General features: G+C 52.1%; 12 protein-coding genes across 12 annotated transcripts; 3 read left to right on the forward strand and 9 right to left on the reverse strand.

Moving 5' to 3' along the window:
* Positions 1–599: 599 nt before the first annotated feature.
* CC84DRAFT_1070244 (uncharacterized protein) lies at positions 600–2,184 on the forward strand (the record flags this gene model as incomplete). The annotated part of the gene is made up of 3 exons (XM_018173665.1): positions 600–651; positions 700–1,293; positions 1,343–2,184. Coding segments are annotated over 3 exons (1,488 nt in total), but the record flags the coding sequence as incomplete, so codon positions are not given.
* Positions 2,185–3,963: 1,779 nt separating this feature from the next.
* On the reverse strand, positions 3,964–4,929 carry CC84DRAFT_1085162 (uncharacterized protein; the record flags this gene model as incomplete). Its single annotated transcript, XM_018174088.1, has 1 exon — positions 3,964–4,929. The coding sequence occupies one exon, from the start codon at positions 4,927–4,929 to the stop codon at positions 3,964–3,966; it is 966 nt and encodes a 321-aa protein (XP_018039446.1).
* A 530-nt stretch (positions 4,930–5,459) lies between these two features.
* On the reverse strand, positions 5,460–7,105 carry CC84DRAFT_1142289 (acid protease; the record flags this gene model as incomplete). The annotated part of the gene is made up of 2 exons (XM_018176359.1): positions 5,460–6,502; positions 6,544–7,105. The coding sequence occupies 2 exons, from the start codon at positions 7,103–7,105 to the stop codon at positions 5,460–5,462; spliced, it is 1,605 nt and encodes a 534-aa protein (XP_018039447.1).
* A 2,053-nt stretch (positions 7,106–9,158) lies between these two features.
* On the forward strand, positions 9,159–11,246 carry CC84DRAFT_603340 (uncharacterized protein). The gene is made up of 4 exons (XM_018186851.1): positions 9,159–9,755; positions 9,810–9,917; positions 9,964–10,880; positions 10,938–11,246. Exons 1-4 carry the CDS (start codon positions 9,597–9,599, stop codon positions 11,176–11,178), a joined length of 1,425 nt encoding a protein of 474 aa, XP_018039448.1. The 5' UTR covers positions 9,159–9,596; the 3' UTR covers positions 11,179–11,246.
* Positions 11,247–11,311: 65 nt separating this feature from the next.
* CC84DRAFT_1142294 (hyoscyamine 6-dioxygenase) lies at positions 11,312–12,597 on the reverse strand (the record flags this gene model as incomplete). Its single annotated transcript, XM_018176360.1, has 3 exons — positions 12,433–12,597; positions 12,193–12,378; positions 11,312–12,141 (listed from the first exon to the last, which is right to left on the reverse strand). Exons 1-3 carry the CDS (start codon positions 12,473–12,475, stop codon positions 11,315–11,317), a joined length of 1,056 nt encoding a protein of 351 aa, XP_018039449.1. The 5' UTR covers positions 12,476–12,597.
* Positions 12,598–12,859: 262 nt separating this feature from the next.
* CC84DRAFT_1142298 (uncharacterized protein) lies at positions 12,860–14,341 on the reverse strand (the record flags this gene model as incomplete). Its single annotated transcript, XM_018176361.1, has 1 exon — positions 12,860–14,341. The coding sequence occupies one exon, from the start codon at positions 14,339–14,341 to the stop codon at positions 13,295–13,297; it is 1,047 nt and encodes a 348-aa protein (XP_018039450.1). The 3' UTR covers positions 12,860–13,294.
* A 362-nt stretch (positions 14,342–14,703) lies between these two features.
* On the reverse strand, positions 14,704–16,656 carry CC84DRAFT_1116079 (3-phytase). The gene is made up of 2 exons (XM_018175449.1): positions 15,828–16,656; positions 14,704–15,774 (listed from the first exon to the last, which is right to left on the reverse strand). The coding sequence occupies exons 1-2, from the start codon at positions 16,534–16,536 to the stop codon at positions 14,852–14,854; spliced, it is 1,632 nt and encodes a 543-aa protein (XP_018039451.1). The 5' UTR covers positions 16,537–16,656; the 3' UTR covers positions 14,704–14,851.
* A 367-nt stretch (positions 16,657–17,023) lies between these two features.
* CC84DRAFT_1257806 (uncharacterized protein) lies at positions 17,024–17,856 on the forward strand. The gene is made up of 2 exons (XM_018184763.1): positions 17,024–17,119; positions 17,171–17,856. The coding sequence occupies exons 1-2, from the start codon at positions 17,061–17,063 to the stop codon at positions 17,553–17,555; spliced, it is 444 nt and encodes a 147-aa protein (XP_018039452.1). The 5' UTR covers positions 17,024–17,060; the 3' UTR covers positions 17,556–17,856.
* Positions 17,857–17,900: 44 nt separating this feature from the next.
* CC84DRAFT_1240906 (uncharacterized protein) lies at positions 17,901–18,746 on the reverse strand (the record flags this gene model as incomplete). The annotated part of the gene is made up of 1 exon (XM_018184035.1): positions 17,901–18,746. A coding segment is annotated over one exon (480 nt), but the record flags the coding sequence as incomplete, so codon positions are not given.
* Positions 18,747–18,834: 88 nt separating this feature from the next.
* Positions 18,835–21,571, reverse strand: CC84DRAFT_1086855 (uncharacterized protein; the record flags this gene model as incomplete). The annotated part of the gene is made up of 2 exons (XM_018174174.1): positions 18,835–20,223; positions 20,381–21,571. 2 exons carry the CDS (start codon positions 21,569–21,571, stop codon positions 18,835–18,837), a joined length of 2,580 nt encoding a protein of 859 aa, XP_018039454.1.
* Positions 21,572–22,327: 756 nt separating this feature from the next.
* On the reverse strand, positions 22,328–22,777 carry CC84DRAFT_605890 (uncharacterized protein). Its single transcript, XM_018186855.1, has one exon. The coding sequence runs from the start codon at positions 22,696–22,698 to the stop codon at positions 22,429–22,431; it is 270 nt and encodes an 89-aa protein (XP_018039455.1). The 5' UTR covers positions 22,699–22,777; the 3' UTR covers positions 22,328–22,428.
* Positions 22,778–22,802: 25 nt separating this feature from the next.
* Positions 22,803–27,628, reverse strand: CC84DRAFT_1142306 (uncharacterized protein). The gene is made up of 3 exons (XM_018176362.1): positions 24,849–27,628; positions 23,455–24,798; positions 22,803–23,408 (listed from the first exon to the last, which is right to left on the reverse strand). The coding sequence occupies exons 1-3, from the start codon at positions 27,495–27,497 to the stop codon at positions 22,911–22,913; spliced, it is 4,491 nt and encodes a 1,496-aa protein (XP_018039456.1). The 5' UTR covers positions 27,498–27,628; the 3' UTR covers positions 22,803–22,910.
* Between the last annotated feature and the right edge of the window lie 196 nt (positions 27,629–27,824).

A 27,824-nucleotide genomic window follows, 5' to 3' on the forward strand; every position in this document is an offset into this window, starting at 1 on the left:
GAATGCGATGTTGTGCATACATTAGCTCGCTTCGCCTCTTCTGCGGTCAAGGTGCACGCGCATGCCTCATCTGTATAGCACCACTCAGCGCTGCTTCTGCCGTGCGCCATTGTTGACCGGACCAATTCCTCACAGCTTTTGCACAGCTGCCTAACACCTTGCGAAAATGTCTGATGAACAACGGATTCACCAGCACCATCTGAGGCATTTTCGAAGCGAGAACGGTGCACGGATGACGTGGCGCTGTGAGCTGCAATACGAAACCAGCCCCCAGACTACGCCTCATAGAGCCGCATGGGCTTGGAAATTAAAGACTCGACTCGATCCCTCCGACCCTCTGCCCACTCATGCTACCCCGGATTTAGTCCCATTCGGCAGCCTCCAGCTCTGTCTACCTGAATTTGTGGCTTATCGCGAGGGCTGCTGATATTCATGCGAGAAATTCAATTCTATGGGCCTTTAGCTGTCACTGATAGATTTCCTGTCTCACTTTGTTCGGCATGGTAGCGAACATATCCATGCGGAATTTACCGATTCCGTTCGCAGAAAAGTCGAAAAATGGTGTGAGGGCGAACAATAGAGTTGTCGCTCCCAGCCCTGATTTGACACGCCCCAGCGAGGAATCGATTGGCAGTTGGTTGTGTGAGGAAGGTCTGTTGCATCGACTTATGGGTTCGAAGCTTTCGCTTAACATTCCAGGATCTACCTACCAGAAATACATCGCTGCACTCAGCGGGTCAAACCCTGGTCTCAAGAAACCAGATCCAAACAACGAAAAGTACCCCTTGACGGACAACAACGCTCTCGTAGTCCTACTTGAAGCCCCCCCAAATCAAAAAGTCGATTTCGCGATAACAGAGTTTCAGAGTCCTGGACAGCTCGCCAGACACTTCGAAGCTGTTTCATCATCCAAGGAAAACCATGATCGAAGACGGATATACATCATGGAGGGTCTAGCAAAGAAGTACATTTCCATTTTGGGTGGTCATTTCATGATGAATCCATCCTTTTTCCAGAGGCAGGAACGGACTTGTGTCTGGAGCAACGACTTTACCCCAGTCTCCGACGCGTTGCCACATCCATCTCTCCTCGACTCTGAAAGCAGCTTTCATCTCCAATACTGTGAATTGAGACAGTTTAACAAGGCGATTGAGAATAAGCCTTATTTTTGTAAACGGACTAGGCGACATGTAGGCATGACGCCGCCGCGGCACAAAGAGGATTCTACGACTGGCATTCTCAGAAGGAAAGTGTCTTGGTGGTCCAGAAAAACATCGGGAGGCGGCTGGGATGGTAAGTCCAATAACATCCAGCAGATATTTAGACTAATTGAGAGCTGTAGTGGTTATTCTCTGCGATCCTCAGCTCGACGAATTGGATGCGCAACCCAGAGAATACCGCAATGGCATATACAGCGACCTGAGGTCATCGGAGAAGTTGAAAAACTTCCCTTTCCAGGATGGATACCTCGACTTCATTCCAACTGTCTCTGGAATGGTTGCTGCTAATAAGCTAAAACATCCACACAGCTCTATGTTGCGCGATCTGGTCCATTATTACAAGAATCACAGCGACCTGTTCTCAGATGACTGGGTCAATTCAAGCAGATCCTCCCTTTTTGTCAAGAAGATTGTAGCTGCGCATTACTTGCAACTCGTCGACTATATCAAAGCAATGCTGCCGTCCCTTGAGCTTCGCCTGACTACTGCTTGGGTGGAGGAGCAGGAACAATGGAAGTCGCTTCAAACGATCTCTCGCCGCTGCGGCAACTATCGAGACGACATAGAAGATACACTGCTCAGTCTGGGGTACCCTGTTGATGTGCTAGATAGCGGACGACGCGTAGACTGGACGGATTGCCAAAAGGATTTCCAGTACATTTACTTCCGTCTCAAGATTCTCAAAGAGCGGGCGGACACTCTGATGCAGTCCATGACGGGTTTAGCGAGCATCGCCGGAAATCGGCAGAACCTTGAAGAAGCGAAGCGAGTGAAGCGTTTGAATCTGCTGGCATTGTTGTTCGTGCCGCTAGCATACACATCAAGTCTTTTCAGCATGCAGGACAATTACGCTCCGAACAAGGGTCAGTTCTGGGTTTACTGGGTCTCGGCGCTTAGTGTGGTCGGACTGACAATCATCATCACCTGGATATTGGACTCAGCTCTTGACGATGAAGCCCAATGGGATGTGCCCTTCCGCAGATGGTTGCGAAGTAAGCGAAACCCAGACCAGACCTTGGGAGTAGCACCACAGGGGAGAAGAGGCACAGGGTTCTACAAGCTATGATAGATCTTGGTTCACGAAATCTAAATTCGATAGCTCTTCCTATATGTTATCGTAGTAATGCCACTGGGTCACATCCCTCAAACGCGCCAATGGTATCGAGCAATTTCACCACCACTCCTGTCTCACGACTTTTCGCATTTCTCGAATGTCACAAAACTGCCAATGATCAGTCCGTGCTGCCTCAGCACATCTGCGACTCGTTCCATGAGATTGTCAGAGTTCGCAAATATCTCCTCAGCAGCCTTCTGCAGCTCATCCAGGGTCTTCCCATAGGCGTCCGAACCAAGGCTAACGAGACGTACATCGACTTCAGATTTTTACCAGAGCGTATGTAGGCTGCCATGGTCTTAGTATTAATACGCCTCGTTGAGACTTGTGAGAGGTCTACACGCACAGGGTACCATGACTGAGGGGCTTGTTATTGCAGTTCTCGTCATATCTTGCTACGTGAAGGGGCTTGTCGTACGACCCCGTTACGCTCACCTCGATCACTGGAATCGCTGGCTGGATGCCCACCCCAAACCCTAACTCAGTATGGTCATCCGACTATTCTTTCCTGCTGGTCTCCCTTGAAACAAACGACGATGGAGTTCCCTGCTCGGCCGGAATATCTTCGCTTGCAAAAGAAGATCTCGGAGATCGAAAGGTGTCTCGGTAGCCCAAGGCGTCTCCGTAAGCTGCAGGACGGAGTGGTGGCCTGTACCTAGCCTAATACCCTTATGATGCCAAGGTATAATAAGAGTCATGTCTGTCCGGGCAAGGCGTTGCCATTCATTCTTCTCGAGCTTGGGAAGTTTGAAAGAGCTGGATTCGGGAAATGAGATATGAGAAAGCGTAGGTGGTGACATGTTGCCGTTCAAGGACTCAAATAGTAACTAGAGTTTCTTTTGTCGTCGAGCTGTGTACACCCTTGTTGCTTTGAGAGTATAGCTCGTTCTGATGGTCGCGTAAGCGTAGCAAGGGAACGCGATAAGGTGCGTAGGTCCACGACCTTCTTCCTTCTCCACCTCACCATCATCTCACAACCTTGATTGATAAGTCGATACACATACGTCAATAAGCAGACTAACGAAACGTCAAGCCATAGGATTGTGTGGAGTCATCCAGCTGCCTCGAGCCGGACATGCCAAACTACCAGGCTGGCCGCGCGGATCCGACCTCAACACCCGGACAGCCGAGTTTGCATATATTCCCTACACTGTTATCCTTCACGGCGTTTCCCAATCTGCGCGTGTCATCGACGTAGCTGTTAGCGAGGGCTCGCACGCGCGGTCATAGAGCAGCAGGCATGGGATGTGCAGTTTGTAGGTGCCGGACTCGAGGAGAGGAAGCGTGCGGATGGGCGGCCGTGAGGGGAGGTGAAGAGGAGATGGGAGAGACGGGCGTGTCGGGGAGATGTGAGGTGTAGAGTGAGCCAGGGGATGGGCGGCATGCAGAGAGGACCTTGCTTCGTAGAATGAAGATAGCACGGTAGATAGATATAAAGATGCTCTGTTGCGCTGGTAGGGTGGTAGCCGCGACGATGTACTCCGCATTGCTATGCTATCAGGAAACAGTCGCGCAGGGAATGCAAGAAACCATTGATAAAGAAATTCATGTCATAGGAAGAGGCTGAGCGAGAGCAGCCAAGGTATCTAAACTTATGTACAGAAAGCAATTTTACATTAACAAACGCGATCAATGAACCATGTTCTTTCCAATCTCGGACTCCCAGTTGTACGCGCGCTCAAACCCGTTTGAGTGCGTCTGGTAATCGGTCATGGCCTGGACGACCTCATCGCGGCTAGTAACGACGAAAGGTCCGTACTGGACGATGGGCTGGTCGAGCGGCATTCCCGCGACAAGGATGAAGCGCGACGCCGTCTCTGCGCCTTCCTCGACGGTGGCTTCGATGCTGTCGCCAGCGGTCCCGAAGACCACGTTGTGGTACTGAGGGACAGGCCGCGACACACCCTCGGACGAGAAAATAGTGGTGCCGTTGAGCAGATATGCGAATGCGTTCCAGCCCTTGGGAAGCGCCTGCTTGACGTGGCCGCCAGGCTGGACAGTGAAGTCAAGCAGCCACACCGGGGTATATGCCAGCTCTTTAAGCGAATCGGTATCGTACGCGCGCCCGCTGATAACCTTGACCTTCACTTTGCCGTTGTCGCCGGTCGCCTCGGGTATTTCCTTTGCGCGCAGGTCTCGGTATCGCGGCTCGCAGGACTTCAATTCCTTCGGGAGGTCAACCCAGAGTTGCATACCAACGTTGGGCGAGCCGTCTTCGTTCTGCCGAGGCATCTCGGCATGTACAATGCCCCGTCCGGCGGTCATGAATTGCAGATCGCCTGCTTCGATGGAGCCTGCGTGCCCTGCGAAGTCTTCGTGGTCGAGGGCGCCAGACAGCAGGTACGTGATGGTCTCCTGGCCACGATGAGGGTGGTCAGGGAAACCAGCACCCGGCGGAACCGAGAAGTGGTCCAGCATAAGGAATGGCGAGAAGTTGCGGAGCTGGGGAGTTCCGATAGACCTTCGCACTCGCGCACCGGCGCCTTCGGATTGTTCGATCGCGAGGAAGGACTTTTGGATTTTGCGCGGGGCAGTCGTAGTGAGGGGTTCGTCAGGGATGACGGGCAATCCCTTGAACGTGGTGTTGGTCGTCATTGCGTATGTGGTGTTTTTAACGTTCAGAGCTGGTCGGACGTGCTTGGATAGCTGTGTGAAGCGTGAAAGCATATACTCGTTGTTGTAGATTCCGATTGCAATTGCTGCGATGGCGAAAAGTATGGAGAAGAATGTCTTCATCGATTGCGCGTCATCTACTTATACTTGTAGCAGGGATGGTATCGAGAAGCTTCGAAAGAGGAGCTAGAAATACTCGAGGAAGTTGCAGCCATGATGACGGCTTGTGTAAGGCGTTAGAAAGCGGCGAATCGAAAGACGCTTGGCGGCCGTTTTGCTTTGACAATCCTGACCAAGCAGCGCAGACGGCACTTCAAAGCCTTTGGTAATCGCTGGTCACGTGATGCGCTAGCGCCCGCTTTCTCGGAAAGATGGTGGTGGGGTCAGCCGAGCGTCCGCGACCGGCCAGACCGGCGCAAGCACTGGCAACAGCTTCCCTGGGCGTGGGCACCATAGTAGATTCGGCATGCTAAAGGTTGAGATGCAAAGTAGAGTTTGTAAGATCAAGTCTTTCATCTCCCACCGCCTCGTGGCTCTCTGTCAGCACTCAGCTCAAATCTTCCGTCTGTTTCTTCATTCTTAAAAACAGTCCCACAATGATTCAGGGTGATACCACTACCAGGAAGCTCTCGAGCAGTTTCCTGGAGCTCAGCATTATGTCTGGCCTGGAGCATCTGCGCTACAGGCCCTTGAATCTCTACAACCTCAGTGCTCATGAGCTGGCGATCCAGACCACCATGGCCTTCATGTTCATTCTGTGTGTATGTACCATCGATGCTCATGCGACTTGTCCCGTGCGATCGGCTTCTTCGTCGAAAAAGAAGGATCGCTAGAGCAAGGAAGGCTGCTGTTCCTAGTATGCAGGCTGTGGTGATCCCTCCGATCGAGGCTGAACTCAATGTCTTCCTCTCGCGCTGGCTTTGGGCAATCTCTTGTTGGTCCTTGGCTGAAATAGCAACCAGCTTTTGCTCTTGCGATATGGACTGCGACGCTTGGTGTACAGAGAAGCTGTCTCGTTCGTAGTCCACAATGATGTAGGCTTCCTGCATGAAAGCTCTTCCCAATGTATAGTGCGTCCCATTTGTACGCCTCATTGGAAAGTACTTGGTCGTGCTGTTGTAGATGGGCCACGAAAGACCGTGGTTGAAAGCGCTGTACGGGATGACGATAGAGACTCTTTCCGCTGGATGTACAGAGTCACCGAGATCGAATGTGAATTGGGCGTTCTTCTCCATGAGCTCTGCATTAACGTTGTCTTCTGCTAAGTAGAGGTTGTGTACAGTGTCGTATCGAAGCTTGAAAAGTGATGCGATGCGGTCGCATGCATCAGTGGGAAGCCAGAGGAAAGGCAGCGTGAAGTCAAGATTCACGAATATCTTGTCTCTGAGGATGCTCACTGTCCCATTGGGTGTGTTCTCTGCCATAATTTGCTGCAGATATATACTGGTCGGTCGCTCGTCATCGCCATGAAAAGGAAACGTGATGTTGAGATTGGGTTCGAACCGACTTTCGTCGTACCCTCCGAGTGTGAGGCTCGCAAATGCATGTCCTGGCGCTGTCAGAGGAATACTGCATTTGTTACAGAAGACTGCTCACTATAGAATGCTCCTGCTGTGTATCCGTACGACAGACTGGGGATTCGGCGGGTATTCTTCAGCGTTGTGATATAGGAAGGATGCGGGTCATTGTAATTCGTGAAATTGGCCGCTTTTGGACTCAGACCGAAGAACCCGGTGAAGAATGGCGACTTCCCCAGAAGACCCACGACCTGATCTTGGAGTGTTGGGCCACCCGAATTCTGGACCATCAGACCAACATTATCTGTGCCAAAAGTTGCACCTGAGGCGTATCCAAGCTCGCAATGAATGTTGGTCATGAATTTTCCCAGTGGGTCCCACGTTTCGGAAGCGTTGAATGAGAAGCCTGCACTATGACTAGCATTGACAACACCACGGAGAGCGCCGCAATTGGGAAGGTCGCCTTTGCTCATTTGACATGCTTCGGAATCAGGCACCAGGATCTCTCCAGTAATGGGAGCTGGGAGAACACGGAAGTCCTGCTCTGGCGTACCGATGCGTACCACAACTGTGCTCCAGTTTCCGTTGTTCCCATCCCAGCTTCCGGAAGGCGAAAACACAAGAGGCTGCGGACTAGACATGCTCCAAGGAAAAATATATTTCCGGACCAAACGAGCAAATGTCACCTGTTTCGGTACAATAGGCGTCGTATAAATCGGTTGCTATGTTAGATACGCGCAAGGCAAACTCATTCCTTCCCGTGAGCCAGGGCGATCAACGTGACTTTTGTACCAAGGTAAGGCAGCATTCCAAGCTGTGCAACGTGTTGCAGTCTCGGCTCACCGCCTGCAACTGCATTCCTGCGTGTAAGCTGAAAATACAATCATCCCTTTTCTTATAATGGTGCACGTCGAAATGTGCGTAAAGGGGTTTCAGAGCTCCATCGCAATCTAAAAACCTCGTTAAAGATCCCGAAACGATTGACGTTCATAGCTGTCGACCTCTACTTCTACAACTGAGCGTATAGCAACCCTCTTCTTAGGAAAGTATCGTAAGTGGCGATTCTCGGAACTGTTGCCGGTCTGCATGTGAAGTTCTGTTATCAAAACTGATCGTTCATTCCTCTCTCGGGACCAAGAGAAACCGGCACATGCGTTTGGGCAACGAGGCGCACAACTGCTTATGCAGAGCAGCTCCCGGTGCCCGTAATGCAACCATTGAGACCTCGAGGCATATATATCTACAGTCGATCCCACATCTACATTTGATCAGATATTTCTATCTTCCCATCTTCATCCGAGCTTGAAGTTAGCCCAATAACCACTCAATTCTTGTTTCCAAGATGCTCATCATGGTCTATGCCTCAGTCTTGTTCATCACCCTGGTGAAGCTTACCGCAGGCTCTCCGGTCTTGCTACCTGGTATGTACCACGTTATATATGTATTACTTTTACCTGAAACTCTTTCCGTGAGGATGTTGTGGGAAGCATCTCTAGATCCGTTGCGAGCGTGTTTGGGGATGCGCACTCAGTCTCTCCATCTCCCGATCACACACCATCAGTCAGTGAGCTTGTCAACACTGCTAACGATTCCAAACCAGGAGAGCTCAAAGAAAGGGACGGATCCACTGTTGTTTCAGTTCGGTCGGATCCATGGGTATATCCTCCTGGTCCTACGTTTCAAGATGTATGGAATGGTTCTGGCGGATCGAAAGACCCCACTACGGTAGCGACTTAATTCTCGGGAAACTGCGAGAGCCTTTGTAAAGAACCGTATCTGCAAATATGGGGTTGGCTCTGTTCAGTCCTCAATGTCAAATTGAACACCTCCACCATCTTGACACCAGCTAGCAAACAACGAAATGTTCTTGAACTCGCTTCCCTATAACCTCTCGATCATTCAAGTTTGTGAACTATAAGCCTTGCTATGATCTCGCGCGACTGGTATACGCTGCTCTGAATCTTACTCATAATCTTTGTTCGTGATAAAAAGAAAATCCGAGGCAACTCTCGTTGGCCAAGAACGCGTTTCCAACGAAATCCGGTATTTCATGAAAATGTCGGTCAGTGAGATAGCGGCGACGTTGTATGCTGGGCGAGGGTTTGCACATGGTTTTGCAGAAAACCACCCCCCCCTTTCTTTCTTGCGAGGCAAAGATTAAACCTTCTCTTACAGCTATGTGAAAACTTATTTTGGAGCGCTATTGTATAGCGATGTTGATTATATGGCGTGCAACATTCAGTGCGCAAGAACATCAAACTCTGGAGATCCCCGTAGCACTAGGTCTAACAAAATTTTATCAGAAAAGCGTCGAATCTGATGACTTAAAAAGCAGGCTGGCCGGTCAGTTTTGTGGAGGTAATCAAAATCATGCCGCAGCTCATACAGTCCAGGGACGACGATACCCCGGGCTCCCATGTCGTGGCACCTTCGTTGCCTAATTTGGGTTTTCGCAGCGCACTTCGAAGCCGGGTTTGTGGAATTTTGCAGCATACTGATATTTGTCATGAGCTGATGTTGCAACCTGGGTATGACAGGTATAGTATCTGGCAATTCTCCGAACACAAGTATCTCTTAACAAAATGAAATAACCCAAGGTGGCGACTGGGGCTATCTCATCAATCGTGTAAGCGATGCTGGTCCAGATGCGAGTATTCGTCTCTACTATGCCAGTGTAAAGCCAACAGCTAAAGGTGGTTTCGATGGAATGTTTGAGTCTTTCATGAAGTAAAACGCTGTTCCTTTGGATCTGTCGTACTTTCTGAAGGATGTGGTCGTGCTATCGAGCTCATGGGGTAGGACGCTGGTGGCAGACAGGGCCTCAGTGTATCTCCTTTGGTAGGGACTAGCCGAGCTATAACCCTGGGTCAATGAACGATGTGATAGGTCCACGCTTGTGCCTCTCGTGCATACAATAGCATTTGAGGCTTGTGGTCATTGATCTGGTATAATATGTGCATACAGATCTCTGTCCTGATGCCAGACATGTGCAGGTGGGGCTAGCCGAAGCGCCAAAACCCCGGCCCTTATCTCCGGGGTTGAACCCCACCCGATTACTGTACATCACGACATTGACTCTGGAACGAACACAGCAACCTCCCCTTCCCAGTGATAAGCCTCCAAGCTGCAAATATGACGGAATTACTAGATCTATGCTACGATGTGCTTATCAGAATTCTGGAAGAGATAGACCCCGAGGATGTCGGTCGGTGCGCGCAAACGTCCAACGGCTTTAATGATTTTATCAAGAAAAACACGAGATTATATAAAGCGCAGTACCTGAAAAACTTTGTACGTGTGCCAGAGTGAGAGGGGAAAATGGTTGCGGGGAGCTGATCAAGGCAGGATGACCCAAGGAGACGGCCGACCGATCCGGAACCAGCGTGGATACCACAACTGCAGAGGCTCGTCAGGTGCAGAAAGATGCTAGAATCCGCCAATAGTGATCTGAAGGTAGGAATGTACGCTTTAAAAGGTAGAGGCGTATTGACCAGAGCAGCGCGACGAGTTCAGATTTATCGCGTCAACACTGGAGACCCTCATTGCCACAGGCTCAACAGATGCCCTCGGCAACTCTCACAACCAGCAATTGATCACCAAGCTCTTCCAGCCAATTTACCAAAACCACGACGCCTTCCTCTGCCGTTCATCGCTCTATGACCGATGCGGCAAGGCAAGCCAGAAGCCTGCAGACGACGAAGAAGACCGCCAACTATCCGCAAAGCTCCTCTGCCTCTTTGGCATCCCTTCTGGCAACGTCGGCAACCGCGTCCTCTCTACCCACCCCTACGCCCGCTCCCGCGTCTATGACCTCCGCAACTACACCGACAAAACCGGTTGGGGCCCCTTCCGCGACGACGGCAGCATGCGCGTAGACTGGGAAATGGTCGAGAGCCTGATGATCGTGTTGGGCTACAACTCGGGCCTCTGCGGGCGGCAGTTCATACAACGGTTCCGCCCGCCCTGGACGGCGCCCCTCGAGGGCGTGCTCCCCGCTCGCGACAGGATCTTGCCTGCGTACCCGCCTAAGCTTTACACGCAGCCTGAGATCCCGCTGTCGTTGAGGGACCCGTATAACGTATCCGGCGTGTGGTCTCGTATCGTATGCTTCTTGGACTACAACGACTTGTACCACTATAACTTCAACTCGGAGGCGATGAAAGTGCCGCCGGACCAGCCGAGGGAGCCCATTCAGACGGAGGAGGCGATTCGGCACATCGTCATGGACCTGAAGGTCACGGAAGTGCTTGCCCCAGGGGAATTTGAAAACCGGGCGCTTCCCATCGTCAAGTTCACGGGCACATCCCGCTCGGTAGATTTGTACGGCGACCCGAATGCCAACTCGAAGCTTCGCGGCTCAGTGCGCCTCACCCCCGAGGGCGAGGTACGGTGGCGGACCATCTCGGTATTTTACGGGTAAGTAGAATCTGTCCTGCACGTTGCACAGAATTGAGTATTACTGACGTGTGACAGCGGAGAGGAGCGATGGCGCAGCGAAGGTGTGCAGGTCGGTGGTGTGCGATCACAGCGTGGCGTCATCGGGACGTGGTTCGATAAGGATATGGATCCGCATGGGCCTGCCGGGCCGACGGCGTTTTGGAAGATTTGCGACACGAATGAGCTTGATAGTGAGGGGAGTGAAGAGGTGGACGTGGAGGTGGAAGACGAGGAGGAGGATGAGGAGGATGGGGTGTGGATTCTGCAGGAGCTTTAGGGTGATGTAGATACGGCTTGTACTTTATTGGATAACGCGGAAGACGCTGCGCACTGGCGTCTCAGGTATATAGGGGTGGTTTTGGACTCTGAATTGTATGGGGCATGAATCTTAACAGGATTGATCCTACACACATCTACGCGACAGCAACCCCCTGTGCCGACGGCACCGCACTCGCCTTCGCAGCCGCATCCTTCTTGAATCTCTCTGCCCGCCCGTAGCTATCTGCATACCCACCTAACACCGCCTGCTCTACTGTGATAGGAGCATACTTCGCCTCCTCGCCCTCCGCCCTACAATTCGGCAGACACTCAACCACAAAATCCGGATTCCCCGAAAAAAACACCGGAATGCTGTACCGCTCCTCTCCACTCTGATTGATCACCCTATGCGTATTCGAAATGTACTTGTCGTTGCTCCACCGCATCATCAAGTTGCCCAGATTCACCACGAACGCGCCGGGCGTCGGCTCGACATCCAGCCACTCCTTCGTCTGGTTGTCCAGCACCTGCAGCCCCGCAACTTTATCCTGCAGCAGAATCGTTATGGTGCCAAAATCCGTGTGCGCGCCAATCCCGCGCGTGAGCTTCTGCGGGCTGTCTGGAGGCTGTGAGGGGTAGTGCAGCAGGCGCATAGTCGCGACGGCGCCCTCACTAAACTCGTCGAACCACGATTCCTCGAGGTCAAGCGTCTGCGCGAGCACCTTGAGTATGTCCTTTGCGAGGTCGACCACCTGGTAGTAATATGCGAGCGCGGTTTTCTGGAAGTCGGCAACTTCGGGCAGGGTCGATGGCGAGGGCCACATGTTGGGACCGGAATTAAGTTTCTTGTTGATGAAGTACGGGTGCGACTTTGAGATCTCGTCGCCAATGTAAAAGCCCTCTTTCAATTCGGGCAGGGTTCCCTCTTCGAGGATTTGCGACTTGAGCAGCTCGTAGCCACGGTTCCACGTGTTCGTTGTGTCTGCACGCACCACAGTCAGCAAGGTATAAGACAGGATGATAAAAATCGCACCTTTGCTCACTTCCATCTTCTGCTCCAGCGGCAGGTCAAAGAACTTCTTGTTCCAGTCCATGATGCCCTGCTGCAGCTCCCGCGGCACGTTGTGCCCGGTGATCTGGAAGAAGCCATTGTGCAGGCAGCAGCTGCGCACGTCGTCGACGAGCTTCTTCTTTGCCGCTGCATCGCCCGTGTAAAAAGCTTCAGTCGGTGTTAGTGCTCAATGTCGTTGTGTCTGGCTGATGGATTCCGTACCTGAGAAGTCGAGGATCGGGGGAGCTTCGCCGACGCCAACCATTTTGCGGAGTTAAGAGCGGCGACAAGAGACAACGGGATGACTAAGGAAGGTGCGATATGCTAGGATGGTGTTGTTGTAAGTCACAACTACTTGTTTCTCGGAGCGGTTTTATGCAGTTGAGTGGTATTGCTTTCGACCCCGCGGCTACCCCTCCCATGCGACGTGGACAGTGGTGCACTGGTGGGGTTCGTGGTGGAAAGCGACATGGACGCGAACCAGAATTCACCCCCACCTTTGTCTATCGGTCGATAGTGACGTGGGAAGAGGGGTGCGCCCGGCCAGAATGCCTTCAATGAACTGTTGCCATCACTTTGGAACGACAATGATCGCAAAGCTGATGATCTGAAGATGATCCCCACCCACAGGAGCTACATTGCAAAAATTGTCGAGTACTTTATCACGAGCCTCCAGTGAGTGTTTGATGCACACCTAGATATGGAATGGTATCGGGCTGCTATGATGAATTCATGGACAGAGAACCACACGTATCAGAACAGAGGTATACAAATCAGTAAATGTCCCAGTCGCCTAATCAAGAAAGCAGGATCCAAACTGTAGCCATACAAACAGACCGAAGCCAATGGTAGAAAGATAGCCCCAGTTTGGGGCAGTCAAGTGCTCTTGTTATGAGGACAAAGCTGGTGGCAACATTCCAATCATCATTTTGAGCAATACCAGATCGTACACCAAAGTGAGGCGGCTCGGAAGAAAATGAAGTCGCTGTCGGATCCAGTCCATGAGGTCGATGGTCGTTGTATCGTAAGTTTCGTAAAGGGTAGGGTCAATATGCATTCGTCCGTCGTTTCCGGAAGGAAGCCTTTACAGCGCCGGCTCTGCCAATGACCTTTCGATCTCACTCCAACTTCGCATTCTCCTCTTATCCTGGTCCCACAGGTCTCCTTTGACCCCATGCGTCCATGTCCACTCATCGCATAAGATCAAGTCCTCGTCATCGCCATAGAAACTCCTCGGAACGTCAGCCTCCCATATCGTCACTCGGTCATCTGATGACCAGTCCCGGGTGGACGGTGGCGTGCGGTGATTGTTGTTCACATCCACCAACACAATGTCGATGTGCTTCCCATTGTACCTGTCGAAAAACTCGTCGATGTGTTTAGCTTTGAGATTCTTGGGGCGAAGAATGAACAGCGTCTCCAGAGAAGATACCATGAAGTAGAAGTCGAGGTGAGAAGGCTCCATATCGTTCGCAGTCATCGCAAGACGCTTTAAGTTGGGCGGCGGGTACCGAAAATAGTCCGACGTGTCGTAGCTGCATACCAACTCTTCGAGGTTCAGCATGTGGAGAAAGATGTTGCGACTTCTGCAGTGGGGCTTCATCAGCACCTGCTCTGACGCGGGCACGTAGACTGGGTTGAAGTCGATAGCGAGCCGCTTCAAGGTTGATCCCACGGCGAGGCAAAGGTCTATGACTTGAGGCAGGCGCACCCGAGGCGTCATCCCGCAGTTCTGCGTCTTCTCTGGTGATATGAACAGAGAGACCACATGTTGCGGGATGTCGGCCTCATTGAATAAGTCTTCGTTCCGCCCGGCCTGACTGTATTCGAGGGCTAACGGGTGATGGCCCAACTCCAGGCCCAGCGTTCTGCGGAAGCGATGATGCCTCGTGACATCGTTCAAGTACAGGCAATTCGCATATAGATATCGTGATGCGCATAGATAAACTGCTCTTGATACTAGGGTTAAGGCGCGCAGCGCTTTTGTAGCTGAATGCGAGGGTTCGTAGGCAACAGGTAACCGGCCGTCGCGAGTGCCGACTAGTTGGTCCAAGATATTTAGGAACAGCTCCACTGGCAACGATCCAAAAGCGTTCGGTATGCGCGTGTCCGACGCCGCGAGTGGCGGCATGGTGAGTTTGCGAGACGCAGGCTGCCAAAAAAAGGTGGAGGTGTCGTAAAATGGGTCACAAAAAGAGTAAGATTAGCCGACGCGGTAGGAAGCAACAAGCGCGTCTTCAAATGTTACCCAGGCCCTTGGTACTCGCATAGTCATGTGCCAAGAGATCGGATCCGGGGGGCACGTTTACTTTTGAGCACCACGATCACTCTCTCAGTTTTACGAGTCGAGGTACGAGAGGGCTGATAGCCGTGCCTACGTGGCAAATGAACGATCTCCGAGCATCACATCCTCTTACCAACCTGTTGACCACTAAGTTTCAAGGCTGAATTTAGACGACAAACTACTCATCAACTAGGTAATGTGACAACTGAAAACAGGCTGCGCACCGCCTGCAGCACTGGGTATCCAAGAACATTCGTAGCTCACCGTGACCTAATGGCGAAGGCGCCCTTCGAATTGCGGCACCACCAAATCGATTACTTCGAAAATCACAGGCATGTCCATCATTTTGTATGACTCTCACTTCGGAACTGTTCCGTCCACGTCCCGCCCGTCATTCACCACATTGTAATCGCCAAAGCAAGCCTCTCGATAATTTGCGCGCTCTTTTGCCTTCTGTTGAGATTGGATGAACTGCTCAAGCGGACACATTTCATCTGAGCGTCCCTTGCAGGCACCTCCCCTGATCGATGACAAGGGCAGTAGCCCGCCATTTAGCCTCATGCGCACAAATCGGTGCTTCGAGTCACTCGAACCTTCGTCGCTGTCGTAACCGTACTGCGACGCGTAGTAATGCACGCGTTCATGTTGTTCAGGCTTTGGGTGAGCCGAATCACATCCGATCACCTCTGTGACTAGTCGTGCAGTGAACGGGGCCATATGCGCGACGCGGAAGAGGCGGTCCTTCCTTGGCGGATACGTTTTGAGATCTGGTACTTGCCTGAAATAGTCTACACTCAGCGCGGTGATCGCAGCCAGAATCATCTTGTCATGAGTGAAATCTGCGTAGAACTTCATGCCTAACGGGAACGTTGTTTCGTTATCTGTGAGACTGCTGTTAACACTGGTATCGCTCTCCGTGATGAGCTTCCCCTGTAGCCGCGCAAGCAATTCTTCCACATATCCGATCCCTTGGGATCGTGCCGTCGGATTTCCGAATGAATGCTTGTAGAAGAAGCGAATGTCCAGACTCTGTTCGAAGCCCTCCCACTCGTCGCGAGTGAAGAGGTTGCAGAACTCAGAAACCCCGAGGAACTGAGTCTCGTAGGCACAGAGGAGCTGCATGGCGTATGTGTCTTTGATTTCCAGATCAAAGTGCTTAGGCATATATTTCGACAAACGCTTTGTGGCATGGGGTAGGTAAAGGCCTGCATAATTCCACATATAGTCATCTCCAATAGTACCAATACCGTGTGCTTCGGAGTTATTGCAACAATGATGAGCTGGCATAACATTAGCGATAGCCCAAAAGTTTGGCATCTGGGAGCATGCTTACCGGCCAGGGTGTTATTCCACGGCCCGGGATCAATCTCGGGTATGATGAGTGTGCGGAAAGCGTCAGTCCAATTTGATGAAAACTGCGCAGACTCCTGGTAGCTAGGCCCGAAGAATCCCAAAGCCCAGTTGATCATACTATTGTGCATCCTACTTTGCGAGGGGGTCCGTAGTAACGGTCTCTTATCCACGTCCTCGGGTTGGTATCCGAGCTGTCCTTCCGAAGCATTGTAGAGTAGTCGGCCGTATAGATTCCAAAATTGAACACCAGACGCTATCTCAGCCATGGCACCAGTGCCAGTGAGATATTCACCACCAAGAGTATTCCGCCATGAATTCAGGAAGGCCAGAGGACCTTTGAAAAGTTTGCCGTCGTTGGGAGCTTTTACAACCTTCTCGGTGAATTTCTCAATATTCAAGCCGTCTTGTGCATCCCCTGGGTGGGGAAACCTCTCAGCGTGCCTTTGCAGCAGATGCACCTGCTCGATCTGGCAGCCCTTGGGTAGCCCGACCTTCTTCACGCCGAATAGTCCTGGCGCGTTATATTTGTACGTGGACAGTTGTCCCCAATGATGGGAAATGTAATCTACATCGTCGATTGTTGATTCCAAAGGCCGCAGGGGGTGTTGTGCTGCATCTTCGTGTTGTAGCGCGAACCCGTGCGCGACTGTTATAACGAAGATGGCGCAGAAGGTGGTGCGGAAGGACATGTCTGGTGTTAGGTTTTTTGGTCAGGGCAACAAGACCGTAAGTCAGCTATCTTTCGAAGTAGTTGAGACGTTCGTGGCGAAGGGAAAAGTCGGAGGTTTCCGAGTGACGTCATTTTCTATGTGTCGCGTGTGCACTTTCCTTGAATGGACGATACACTCTACGAGTACATCTCAAGCAACGTCAACCCGGCCGAACTTCGCTTTTGCATGTCACGTTGTTCCAATAAGCTCATATGAAGATTATTTGAGAAGGGTTCGGCGGTCTACCGTCCCGCAAAATGCTTTCGGTCACTCGGCGTTCGGTAGCTCTGTGTCGGCATCAGAGCCATTGGTTCTGAGCTTCGCGGCTTGCGCAATCCAACCGACTAGGGGACATGATGTTATGGCTTACCGAGCATCATACATCGACTGGACGTATAATAAACTATATAATTGCATGTGGAAGGTGCCATCGTTGTAAAGCGCAAAAGCACCAGTTTCTAAAAATCACTACATCTCCACAGACTGCAGCATCAAAGATCACTATGAGTGAACTCAAATTACCAAACGTCATCAAAGTGGATGGGGTATGGCAGATTGAAGGGTACATTCGATATACTCTAAGCAGCACAACTATACTGACTAGTGTCACCAGAAAGCCACGTGAAGACTTCAAGATCCTCCAAACATTCCACCCTTCCAACCTGCCCGGCAAAACGATCGTCGTTGGAACCGTCGAGATGTCCCCAGGTAGCGCGACTCCCTCTCACCGCCACGGTGGCGCAGCCATCGTTGCTGTACCTATCGAGGGTACTTCCTTGAACCAGATGAACGGCAACGAACCCATTACGTCCAGCGTCGGTGAATTCTGGTACGAGGCGCCAGGGTGCCACCACCAGAGGAGCGAATGTGTTGGTGATAGGAAGGCGAAGTTTTTCGTGACGATGATCGTGGATGATGAGGTGATTAAGGATGGGTATGGGAGTGTCTTTGTATTGGACAAGGAGGTCGAGGCTGGGGAGAAGCCGCCATCGAAGTAGCAGCTTTCTTCTGCTCCTAGTCAAGTGTCCGGAATCACGGAATGCAACACGGATTCACAATCAGGATACTGGGCCTAGAACGCGTAATTGATTGTGACGAGGTATCCTCCCATATTTGACAGTAGGATTTCTTTGTGGGCTACTGACCACGCGAGGCTTACCCCTGTTCAAGTCGGATTGGAGCAACAACGGCCACATATCAGGAAGGGTTCACATAGACATGATCACGCCGTCCAGACTCCTTAGAAAACAACGTCTCAAACTGCCTAATCACCAGTTTCGCCTCCATCTTATCCACCGGCTCCACGATTCCCCACGTCAAACAATGATACATGTTCCGTGCGAGAACAACTTCAGGCGCAGCCCAGCCACCAAATTGGTCATCGACCGCACGCTCATACTCACACTTCAGCTCCGACTTCTCCCCATCCTCAGTATCAAACGTCGCCATCTCTTCCAGGTCATCTTCCGCGCCCCCTTTGCCCCAGAGATAAAACAGCGGACGTGTGCACACGAATTCAGGTATGAAGCAGGCGAGATCCCAGTCCAGCACGCCAGTCACGCGAATGCTGATCTCGCTGGCGACCTCGGCAAGGATGTTGGAAGGATGTAGGGCCCCATGGGAGAAGTGGAAGGCTTCGTTGCCGGGGAGAAAGCCAAGCTCGTGCAGGCGGGTGATCATCGACACGAAGCCGTCCCAGATCTTGTTGTTCACGCCAAGCCCGGCTTTCTTCGTCCATTCGCGTTGGCGCTCGCAGAGCGAGATGAGGAAGGCGCGCGTGGTCTGGGGGGTTGCGGGGGCGGTGTGGACTTCGTTAGTCGCGGTCGCCGAAGAGAAAGGGCGCAGGATCGGTATCTGATCGAGCCTTGGGCGGCAGAGATTGGTATTGTGTTGTCTGGTGAGATGATGCCTGCACAAGGAATCTCTCGGTTGTAAAGAGCGAGCATGAACTTGGTGATGCAATGTACGATGCTCTTCTTTTGCTGCAGATTTAGTTTCGGGCAGAGCTGTACCAGCGGCGTCCCGGACAGTCGGGTTTGCAGCATGTAACGTTGGCTCAGCCCATTGCCGCGCGTCTGGTCATGAGTGATGACTTCTGGCGTCTTAACACAGAGATACCGCTGAATATATACTAGCGTCGTAACTTGATATAGAATCGTTAAGACTGGAGTATCTTCGTTCCATATTCTCGAGTTCACAAGAAGGGTGTAACCCGCAATTGTACCAATTGCCTATGCGCCCAACGCCGTATCATAGCGTTATTGATCGTCACATCGCTCACAACATCCCTCCTCCGCCCACCAACCTCCATTGCACTAGACCCCTGAGCACCATCATCCCATCATGCACAACGGCCCATCGCACCTTCCCTAAACACCGACTGACGACAGCAGCTAACCCATTCGTACCTCTCTTGCCCATACCTCCCGCAATTCCCCTTTCGTAGCCAACTTCCAAAAGCCGCTCCCCGTTACTCTTCAAAATCGTCTCCAACAAGCCTGTCATTTCTGCCTGCGGGTCCCATATAATCTCATCCTCATCTTCATCGTGTGGACCAGATGAGTGTGGCGAGACAGGACGCGCATACCACACGCCCCAAACAGTCAGCGTACCAAGATACACCGCCCAAGGCAGGTGCCAAAGACGGCTGCCTCCGAGGTCGCTGGACGACGAGTCGGTGTCAAGGATGGAAATACCTTGCTCGACGAGCGCAGCGGCATGCCAAACTGCTTTGCCAGCTTCTTTGAGATTGTCGGCGACCCATTTCTTGACAACTTTCTGGCTGCGAGCGTAGTCTGCTCGTGCGACGGGGCGGCCAAGGATGTGTCTTGCGCCGGCGTAGATTTGGAGGTCGAGGAACGGGGTATGGAGGAGGATGTGTGCGGAGTGGTACAGAGAGGAGACAGCTGTGTGGAAAGCCTGAAATTCTTTGGCAAGAGCATGTGTCGCAGACGGCAAGCGCCCTAAATAGAATGAGGAAAACGCTTCGAAGTCCTTGTCCCAAGCCTTGTATGATGTTGCCAGACGGGTTTGCCAGTTGCCGAGCGGATTTGTGTCGACGACGCCGAGGGATGTCTGGTCCCGCCGTTGCATGTCCCAGGCGATAGACATCAGTCCGTGTAGAAGTAGCGCTCGAGATAGTGCGTTGAGGTTCTTGGGGACGGAAACCGAAGCGGAGGGGTTGAGGTACATCTTCAGGCAGGATAAGAAGAGGAGACTTGAAGGTTGCTTCTGGCGAAGCTGGTGCCAGCTCTCTGCTGAGTCGGCCTCCCAGAGCGATTGGTCGCATGGTAGATTCGACCGTAATTCGAATGCCGACATACACAAGGACTGGCAGAATAGAACAGCATGCTGTGTGTCCCACATGAAGCAGAGAAAGGCAAGCCTCTTCTTCTGCTCAGCGTCTACCCAGGTCCGCCAATCATCTTCTAGATCGTCCGTCGCGTCTTCAAGTGTTGGTGGGCGGATCGATTGACAATCGCTTCGCCGGATCAGATTGATCAAAAGGCCGTGGAACAGGTGGCTCATGTCATGCTGTTTCTGGCCAGCTCGGCTCTTGCCAAAACATTCGACCAGCAAGATGGTCTGTAGTACCCAGAGGTCCGGCTTCGCAGAGAAACCAGCGTTCGCGAAAATTTGTGGTCGAACGACGTCGTGGATGCAGACCTAGCTGTTGTCAGTTACAGTCACAACGTATTGATGAGCTATATTGACAAACTAGATTATATCTAGAAAGTTCGGATCCCATATTGTAGTCCGAGTTACCCCCGGATGCACAATTAATGCCTGAAATTTTGGTCTGAGCTAAGTCGAGTATACTTACAGCGAGTTGATGCGCATCTTTCTCCCCGTATGTAGCTCCGAGCAGTAAGACCGAAACCAGCAGCAATGTATCAACATTACATGGGTCGAACGTCGACATATGGATCAAAGGATATGTTGTGTTGAAGCGAGTGAAGAAGAGGTCACAGTACGTCTGGAGACATGAGAGCGATAGAAGCGGGTGATCGCGCATGACTAGGCTGCCATCCGGAGCAGTGGGCTGAGCAATATCGATCAAATCTAGTACTTGTTGGCGGGCTAGCTCGTCGATGATGGGCAAGCATCTCGATGGCTGCAGTAGCGACATCGGTCGCTCGAGATCCAAAGGGGTTTGAGTGCTGCCCGACTGTTGTGGAAAAGCATCTGAGAAGGCGTTGACCATATTGCTCTGTGTGGCTTCCTCTTGCTCAGAGGGTTTACGGCTTGTTTGTGTATTCTCCGTCAATGGTGGAGTAACGAATGCAGCTGGTGGCGACATTTGCTGTGGAGAGTCCGTTCTCTGCGAAGGACCAGAGCCGTAGTTTGCTGCAGTAGACCGAGGCTTGTTGTTGTTGTTGTTGTTGTTGTTGTTGTTGTTGTTGTTGTTGTTGTTGTCGTCGTCGACGATCAAATGATCAAGGTGTAGATCGAAGACATGACTGGGTCGAGAAACCGAATTGTTAAACTGAAATGGAGAGAAAGGGTCATTCATCACAGGCTGTATTGATGGTTGCTCGAAGCCATCGATAGAGAACAGCCATTGATAATTGTTCATGGTTGTGAATGGATTGTTGAAAGAGCTTGCCGTATCCGGGTTGAAGATGTCGTCAAACGGAGCATCGTTGAATACTAGAGGTGCAAGAGGTTCCGGTTCAGGTTGAGGGAGACTGGTAGACCAGAATTGCTGGTCAATGGGAGACAATGATTCGGATCCAGACAGTGCGTTCACATCCAAGTTAGTAGGAGGGTAGCCGCTTGCAATGCCAGAGTCGTGGTCGTCGAACGTAGAGTGGCAGAGCGAAGGGTCACATGAAAGTGGAGATATTGGCGCGCCGTGTTCGCGAGACTCGAACTGGGTGAGCTCCGAGAGTGACTGCAGTGGGTCCTCTGCTTGTGACTGTTGGGGTGCAGAGCTAGAATGCTCTCGGCCGTCGACGGAGGAACCCAAGTTAGGCTTCTTGGTTACGATTTTACCTTCAGCGTCCTTCCACATGCGCTTGCGCGTGTTTAGGATACCCTGACCTTCAGCTCCAGCTTCTTCGTCCTTTTGGCGGTGTCTTGCCATATGGCGGTCTGCATAGTGTTAGCGACCTGTCCGACACTGACCGCATGGGCCCTAGGACAGGTGAGGTGGGAAGGGAATTGACTGTGCAAGTCATCCACTCTTGGGCGATGACCAAAGTGGAAAAGTGGACGCACGTGTTGGGTCGATGTCCGTTTCGGCCCACTCATGAAAGAAGACGCGGTCCCTTACCGAGCAAATCTCTCCTCTTGAAATGTGCCCTGCATCTCGAGCAGGTGAACTCGCCCGTAGAATGGTTAAGCAGATGCCTTTGCAGATGCTCAGCCCTGGTGAAACTCCTGCCACATCCATCATTCTGGCAAATGAATCTTTTCTCCCCGTTTTTGCTCAAGTCTTTCCTCCTCCGTCCTCGCGGCATTGTGGAAGCTGTCGTAGCCATGAACGATGCTCAGCGCTCGAACACAAAGTGACACACGTCTTGGTCGGACGTCGAAGGTTGGGGGATGCGGAGATAGTATCATGGGGGTCGGAAAAGATCCGAGACGGCGCTATCCGTCGTCTGGAAGCCGGCGACATCTTTGCCACGGCCCAGATAGGCGCATACTCGGACGAGCCAGCACGCTGATGGTCGGTAGCGCAAAACGCGTATGCAGATTGCGGGGTCACTCGAGCCAGCCGACGAGAATGGCAGAAGTGGGGTAGGAGGAAGATAAGGGTGGGGGCATCGCGTTGCCACTATCGGTATAGTGTGCGCGCAGCGCCGCAAGAACGCGCATGAACTACCCGATGGATGAGGCTGATGCTTGCAGTCCCATCCGTATCGAAGCTTAAGCCAATGTCCCTGACACATCGCCGTCGGCGCGCTTACCCAAGAGTCGTGTATGGCGGTTAAAAGAATCCGGGTTGCAGCACAGCAGAAAACAGAAGATACGGAACATTGTGGTGATAGCAACGAAAGTGCGTCGGCATCGTCGGTTTATTCTCCGACTATCGAAAGATAACTGATTGGCGTGTTGTTGGAAAGAGCATTGTACCGATGAAGGTTGGAATCGTCGCGTAAGTAGGAGCATTCGAACGTCCGATCGCTGACAGCGCATGGCATCACGAAGCCATCTGTCGATACGTGACGGGCCATTATCGACACCTCATCAATGTTTTCAAACAATTACAATAGCGGTGGATTGCTATCCAAAACGATAATCGTGTTGCAGCCTTGCGCATCTAAGTATATCATGTATGCTATACACAAATCGTGAAATCGCACTCCAACGCCGCGAAATACTTAAGGCATCCATCTCCATGGGCCTATCTATGCCACAGCAACAAAGAAACTTGTTTCGCCCTCTTTGCGCTTCACTTCGGCCCGCCTTGCCAAGTCATCCCCTACCGCCAAGCGCAATCTCTCCGCCGTGGCAGGGCTGTCCAACTTCCAGGCATCCTTGCCTACTCCTCCTAGGATGCTCCGTCCATTCATCTTCCTCGCCGCTTTAATGGCCTCCCTCATCGCGAAAAAGACCGTGCATCCCAAGAACAACGGAGGCTCGCCGATGCCTTTGCTGCTTTGCACACTGCGCAGATGGTTCCATGACAGTGGCTTCCCATCATTGTCTGTCCGCAGCATGCTCACGTTGAACACCTGCGGTATATCACTGAAACCAGGAATCTTATATGTGCCCGGACCACGGGTGAAGAGCTCACCCGAGCGCGTCCAGAGAGACTCCTCCATCGTGAAGAGACCCTGGCCTTGAACGAAGGCGCCTTCGATTTGACCGTAGTCGATCGCGGGGTTGATAGAGTTGCCAACGTCCTGGGTAAATCAGTGTGTGCTGTATGCAAAGAGCAAGAGATCTTACCATCATCAAGTCGGTTCTCAAAACCGTGGAATCTCCAGTCAGCAAGTCGACTTCTACCTCTGAACAACCCGCGCCTTGCGTGAAGTAATAGTACATAGGCTTGACGGTGTTGATGTCGTAGTTGCCCCACTGGTAGCCAATTCTAGGCATCTTCCAGAAGCCGTTGGCTGCCAGGTTGACTCGATCGAGATAGGCAGCGTGGACGATCTCCTTGAGCGCCGCATCCTTGCCTAGCTTCTCGCGATATGGCTTCAGGCGTTCGTTGAGTTGATCGCATGCATTCTTGACTGCCATGCCATTGAGATCGGATCCTGACGAGGCGGCTGTGGGTGAAGCGTTCGCGATCTGATATGTTGAGCTGTCTTGCGTGAAGATCGCGTCAAGTGGGGTGCCCAATTCTTGTGCAGCGATCTGACACATCTTTGTGTATAGGCCTTGGCCCATCTCGGTACCACCGTGATGTAATAGTACACTGCCGTCGTGGTATATCTTGATGTATGCGCCAGCCTGGTTCAGATGCAAGGCAGTTGCAAAACTGAGGCCGAATTTGGTAGGCACTAAGCATATGCCGCGCTTCTTCCAGCGGTTCTTAGCGTTGAAGTCTTCGGTTGCCTTCTTTCGTTTCTCGTAGTCTGCAGACCTTGACAGCTGCTTTAGGATCATTGGAACATGCCAGTCTTCGTCGATGAGTTGTAGGAAAGGAGTGTGTTCCCCGACCTTGTAGAGATTCTTCTGTCGCACCTCGTCAATATCCATTCCCAGGCCTTCCGCGATGTTGTACATGATCGTCTCGGAGAAGTACTGGCCCTGAGGCGCACCGAATCCACGGTAGGCTGTGTTGCTGTGAATATTTGTTTTGCAGACGTGGCCTCGAAGGAGGACGTTAGGACACTCATAGGAGTTATCGAAGTGCGTGAGGCAGCGGTCCATGACAGCACCGGACATGTCTTGCGAAAAGCCCGCATTGTCGTACACATCTGCCTCCATGGCAAGCAACATCCCCTCTTTCGACACACCCACCTTCCAGCGTGCCTGAACAGGATGTCTCTGCCCACTGAGAAGCATATCTTCATCGCGGTTAAGCATTAAGCGCATCGGGCGCTTCTCCTTCTTCGCTGCGATAGCGAGGTAGCAAGCGAAAGGAACACTACGTGACTCTTTGCCGCCGAAACCTCCACCCATACGCTTGACCCGTGCGTTGATGCGATTGCTCGGCACCCCGGTGACGGCGGACACGAACTCTTGAGTCTCCATAGTGTTCTGCGTCGATGACCAAACCTCCATGCAGCCGTCTTCACCGGAAGGGATCACAAGCGCAGCATTTGTCTCAAGGTAGAAGTGTTCCTGGATTTGGTGTCAGCTACGTATCATTGCAAATACAGACATATGCTTACCTGACCGCCCATGCGGGTCTGCCCTTCGAATGTTCTGTCGCACATCGCAAAAGCTTCCTCCATCTTGTCCTCAAGAGCAAGACCTTTCTTCAAAAGTTTGCCGTGCGGGAAGAAGCTGTTCGCTTCGATAGCCTCGTCAATAGTCAGTATCGCAGGGAGAGGTTCGTATTCAACCTTGACGGCCTTTGCCGCAGCTTGCGCTTCCAGTGCGGTCTCAGCATACACCATGCCAATGACCTGCCCATGATGCCGAACTTCTCCGTCGGCGAAGAATGGCTCATCTTTCTTAATGGAACCCCAAATGTTCTGATCCTTCGGGAGACAGTCCTTATCGAGATACCCAACTACGCCAGGCATGGCCAGAGCAGGCTCCCAATCGACGCTGAGTAGCTTTGCATGCGCTTTCGAGGAGAGAACCAAGCCGCCGTACAACTCACGCTCGAAGTGAGGCATGTCATCGATGTATTCTGCCTCTCCAGTGCATTGTTTGAGTGCAGAGAGATGGGCGATTTGCTTGCCAACGATCCGTTGCTCATATGGATTCACGTCATCGCGCGCACCCGTCGAGATCGCACGATGGATCTCATCGATGACCTCTGTATCCACGTCACCAAGTCCGAGTTCAGCGGCAGACTCATGCCAGAAGCGGAAGAACAGCGACAGAGTCAAAGTCTTGCGATAGTCGGCCATGCCGCCAGGAACTGTAAAGGGAAGGTCGTAGTCTTCAAGTAGGCCGGCTAACGCGATGTCCAATGTTTCCGAGTGGAACCACCGCTTACCTAGTAAGGCTGCCTGCGTCTTGGGAGAGTCTTTGGTTGTTGGTGCCATTCCACCATATACGAGTGAGAGTTCTTCAATATTGTCATCTTTATCGAGCCTTACTCGGAAGGCAGCGGTGACAATTGCAATGTCGTCGTCCTTCCTCTTGGCTTGCTTGTACGCTTTGAACACCTCGCGTACGTTAGGTGCTGGTAAAGGTATTCTGATGCGACTCAGCGCCGCATCCGGCGGCAAAGTTGTGGTGCGATACGCAACGAAGAACTTATTCATGGGCAGCTCCAGGACTCCTTTCGACTTATTGACAGCCTCGAGCGTCGCACCAGCAGCGAGGAGTACGGGATTGGCGTCTGAAATCGGTGAGGCAGTTGCGATGTTACCGGCAAGCGAGGCGACGTTGCGAATTTGTCGTCCAGCGAAGTAGCGGAGCTGCTTGCGTAAAGCTTCGAGTACCATTGCACGCTTTCCCAGCTTCGCGTAGACCTGTTTGCAGATAGCTTCGAGCTCTGTAAGTGGAGTGTTGGCAGAAATAACCAGCTCTCTGGATGTCTCCAGTTCAGCCTCGAGTGGTAGCTTTGTGTGCCTCAATTCAGGGATATCCGAGACGTACACCGAAACCGCGAAGTCAGAGTTCTTGAAACGCACTTCGACTTGCACTTCGCTCGCACCACCAACCAGCTTTGCTGAAGGATATGCATCTTTCAATTCCAAGAGCTGATCAAACGTCGTTGGCCTGAACCAGATCTTCTTCCCATTGCCATAGCACAGAGGCTGTGGCTCATATTTCCAAAGAGAAGGTGGGAAAATAAGCTCCGTATCTGGAACATACTCTTTGAACTGAACGACTGGAACTCCTTGCTTTGTCCTGGAAATTTCGGTCTCAAGAGATGTTGTCGTCTTGGTCTCTTTGCCTGTGCTTTCCTTCTCCTTGCTCTTCAACGGCTTCGCATACGTCGCGCCGCTGACAGCAGGGTCAGTTTCCGGCTTATCCGAGACAGCAACGATCGCGGGAATGTGCCCATCCCCTGGAGAGTCTGCAGGCTCTGTGGGCGGTGTCGATGCTTCTGATATGCTGTCGTTGGAGCTGCTATCCGAAGGAATGGTAGGCTTGTCGCGGCAGCAACCACCAGGTCTTCCACAAGAACTTTTCGACGGCCCACCACAACCGTTTCTCACAAGATCAGCAACCTCCTTCTCGGCTTTACCATCTTCGGAGCTTTGAATACTAGGTTCTTCGCTAAGCTGGCCTTGAAGGTCTTCCACAATGAAGGTCTTCGCTGCATTCAGAATCGGCTTGTAGCCAGTGCATCGACAGAGGTTTCCATCCAGATGGCCTTCCATCTCGATGTCACGTTCACTAAGCGTGAATTTCTTCGTCTCCGGATCGTACGAGTTCCTCACCATGGCATACAAGCTCATGACTATTCCGGGTGTGCAGAACCCGCACTGGCTACCATGCATCTTTGCGATTCTCTCCTGGAGAGGATGCGGCTTTTCCACACTGCCGATGCCTTCGACGGTGATGACATGCTTGCCATCAACTCCAACCAACGGAAACAAGCAGGCATTGACCGCCAAATGCTTTATGTTCCTCTTGTCAGATGTGTCTGGAACCTGTAATACAACTGTACATGCACCGCACCCTCCTTCGCCACATCCCAGTTTTGTGCCCTTGAGATTTGACTGGGCGCGGATGTAGTCCAACAGCGTCCAGTGCGGATTCGCATTAGAGATGGTCGTCTTCCGTCCATTGAGATAGCAGTTGATGTCAGGCGATTTGTATGTCGATTGAATGAGTGGTGTGAGTGCTTCGGCGGCGGAAGCAACGCGCGGCGGACTAGCGGCTGTCTTGGGTGGCGTTGGGAGAGCCATGATCGATGAGGCCCTCTGAGTTAACTTGGAGCTCAATGCAGAGCTCAAATCGAGTGGCCCCCGAACTGGATGCTGGGTCAAGAAGGGACCAGGTGGTTCACCAACAGAGACCGCCACGTACAGCTCTTCAAATGGTGAAGGTCAGCATGCGCCTATTCCCGTCTCACGTACAGCCCTGTACTCATTGGCTGGATTTGATGGTGCGGCGTCCCTAATCGCGTACCCCGCCGCGGCCCGCAACTATCGCTCACCCCACTCTTGTCCCTTGCTACACCACGTTACAATACATGCGCTCCACTCGCTCCACTCCCTAGATGGATGCTTGCA

Source organism: Paraphaeosphaeria sporulosa, assembly GCF_001642045.1.
Source record: "Paraphaeosphaeria sporulosa strain AP3s5-JAC2a unplaced genomic scaffold CC84scaffold_3, whole genome shotgun sequence".
Taxonomy (NCBI): Eukaryota; Fungi; Ascomycota; class Dothideomycetes; order Pleosporales; family Didymosphaeriaceae; genus Paraphaeosphaeria; species Paraphaeosphaeria sporulosa.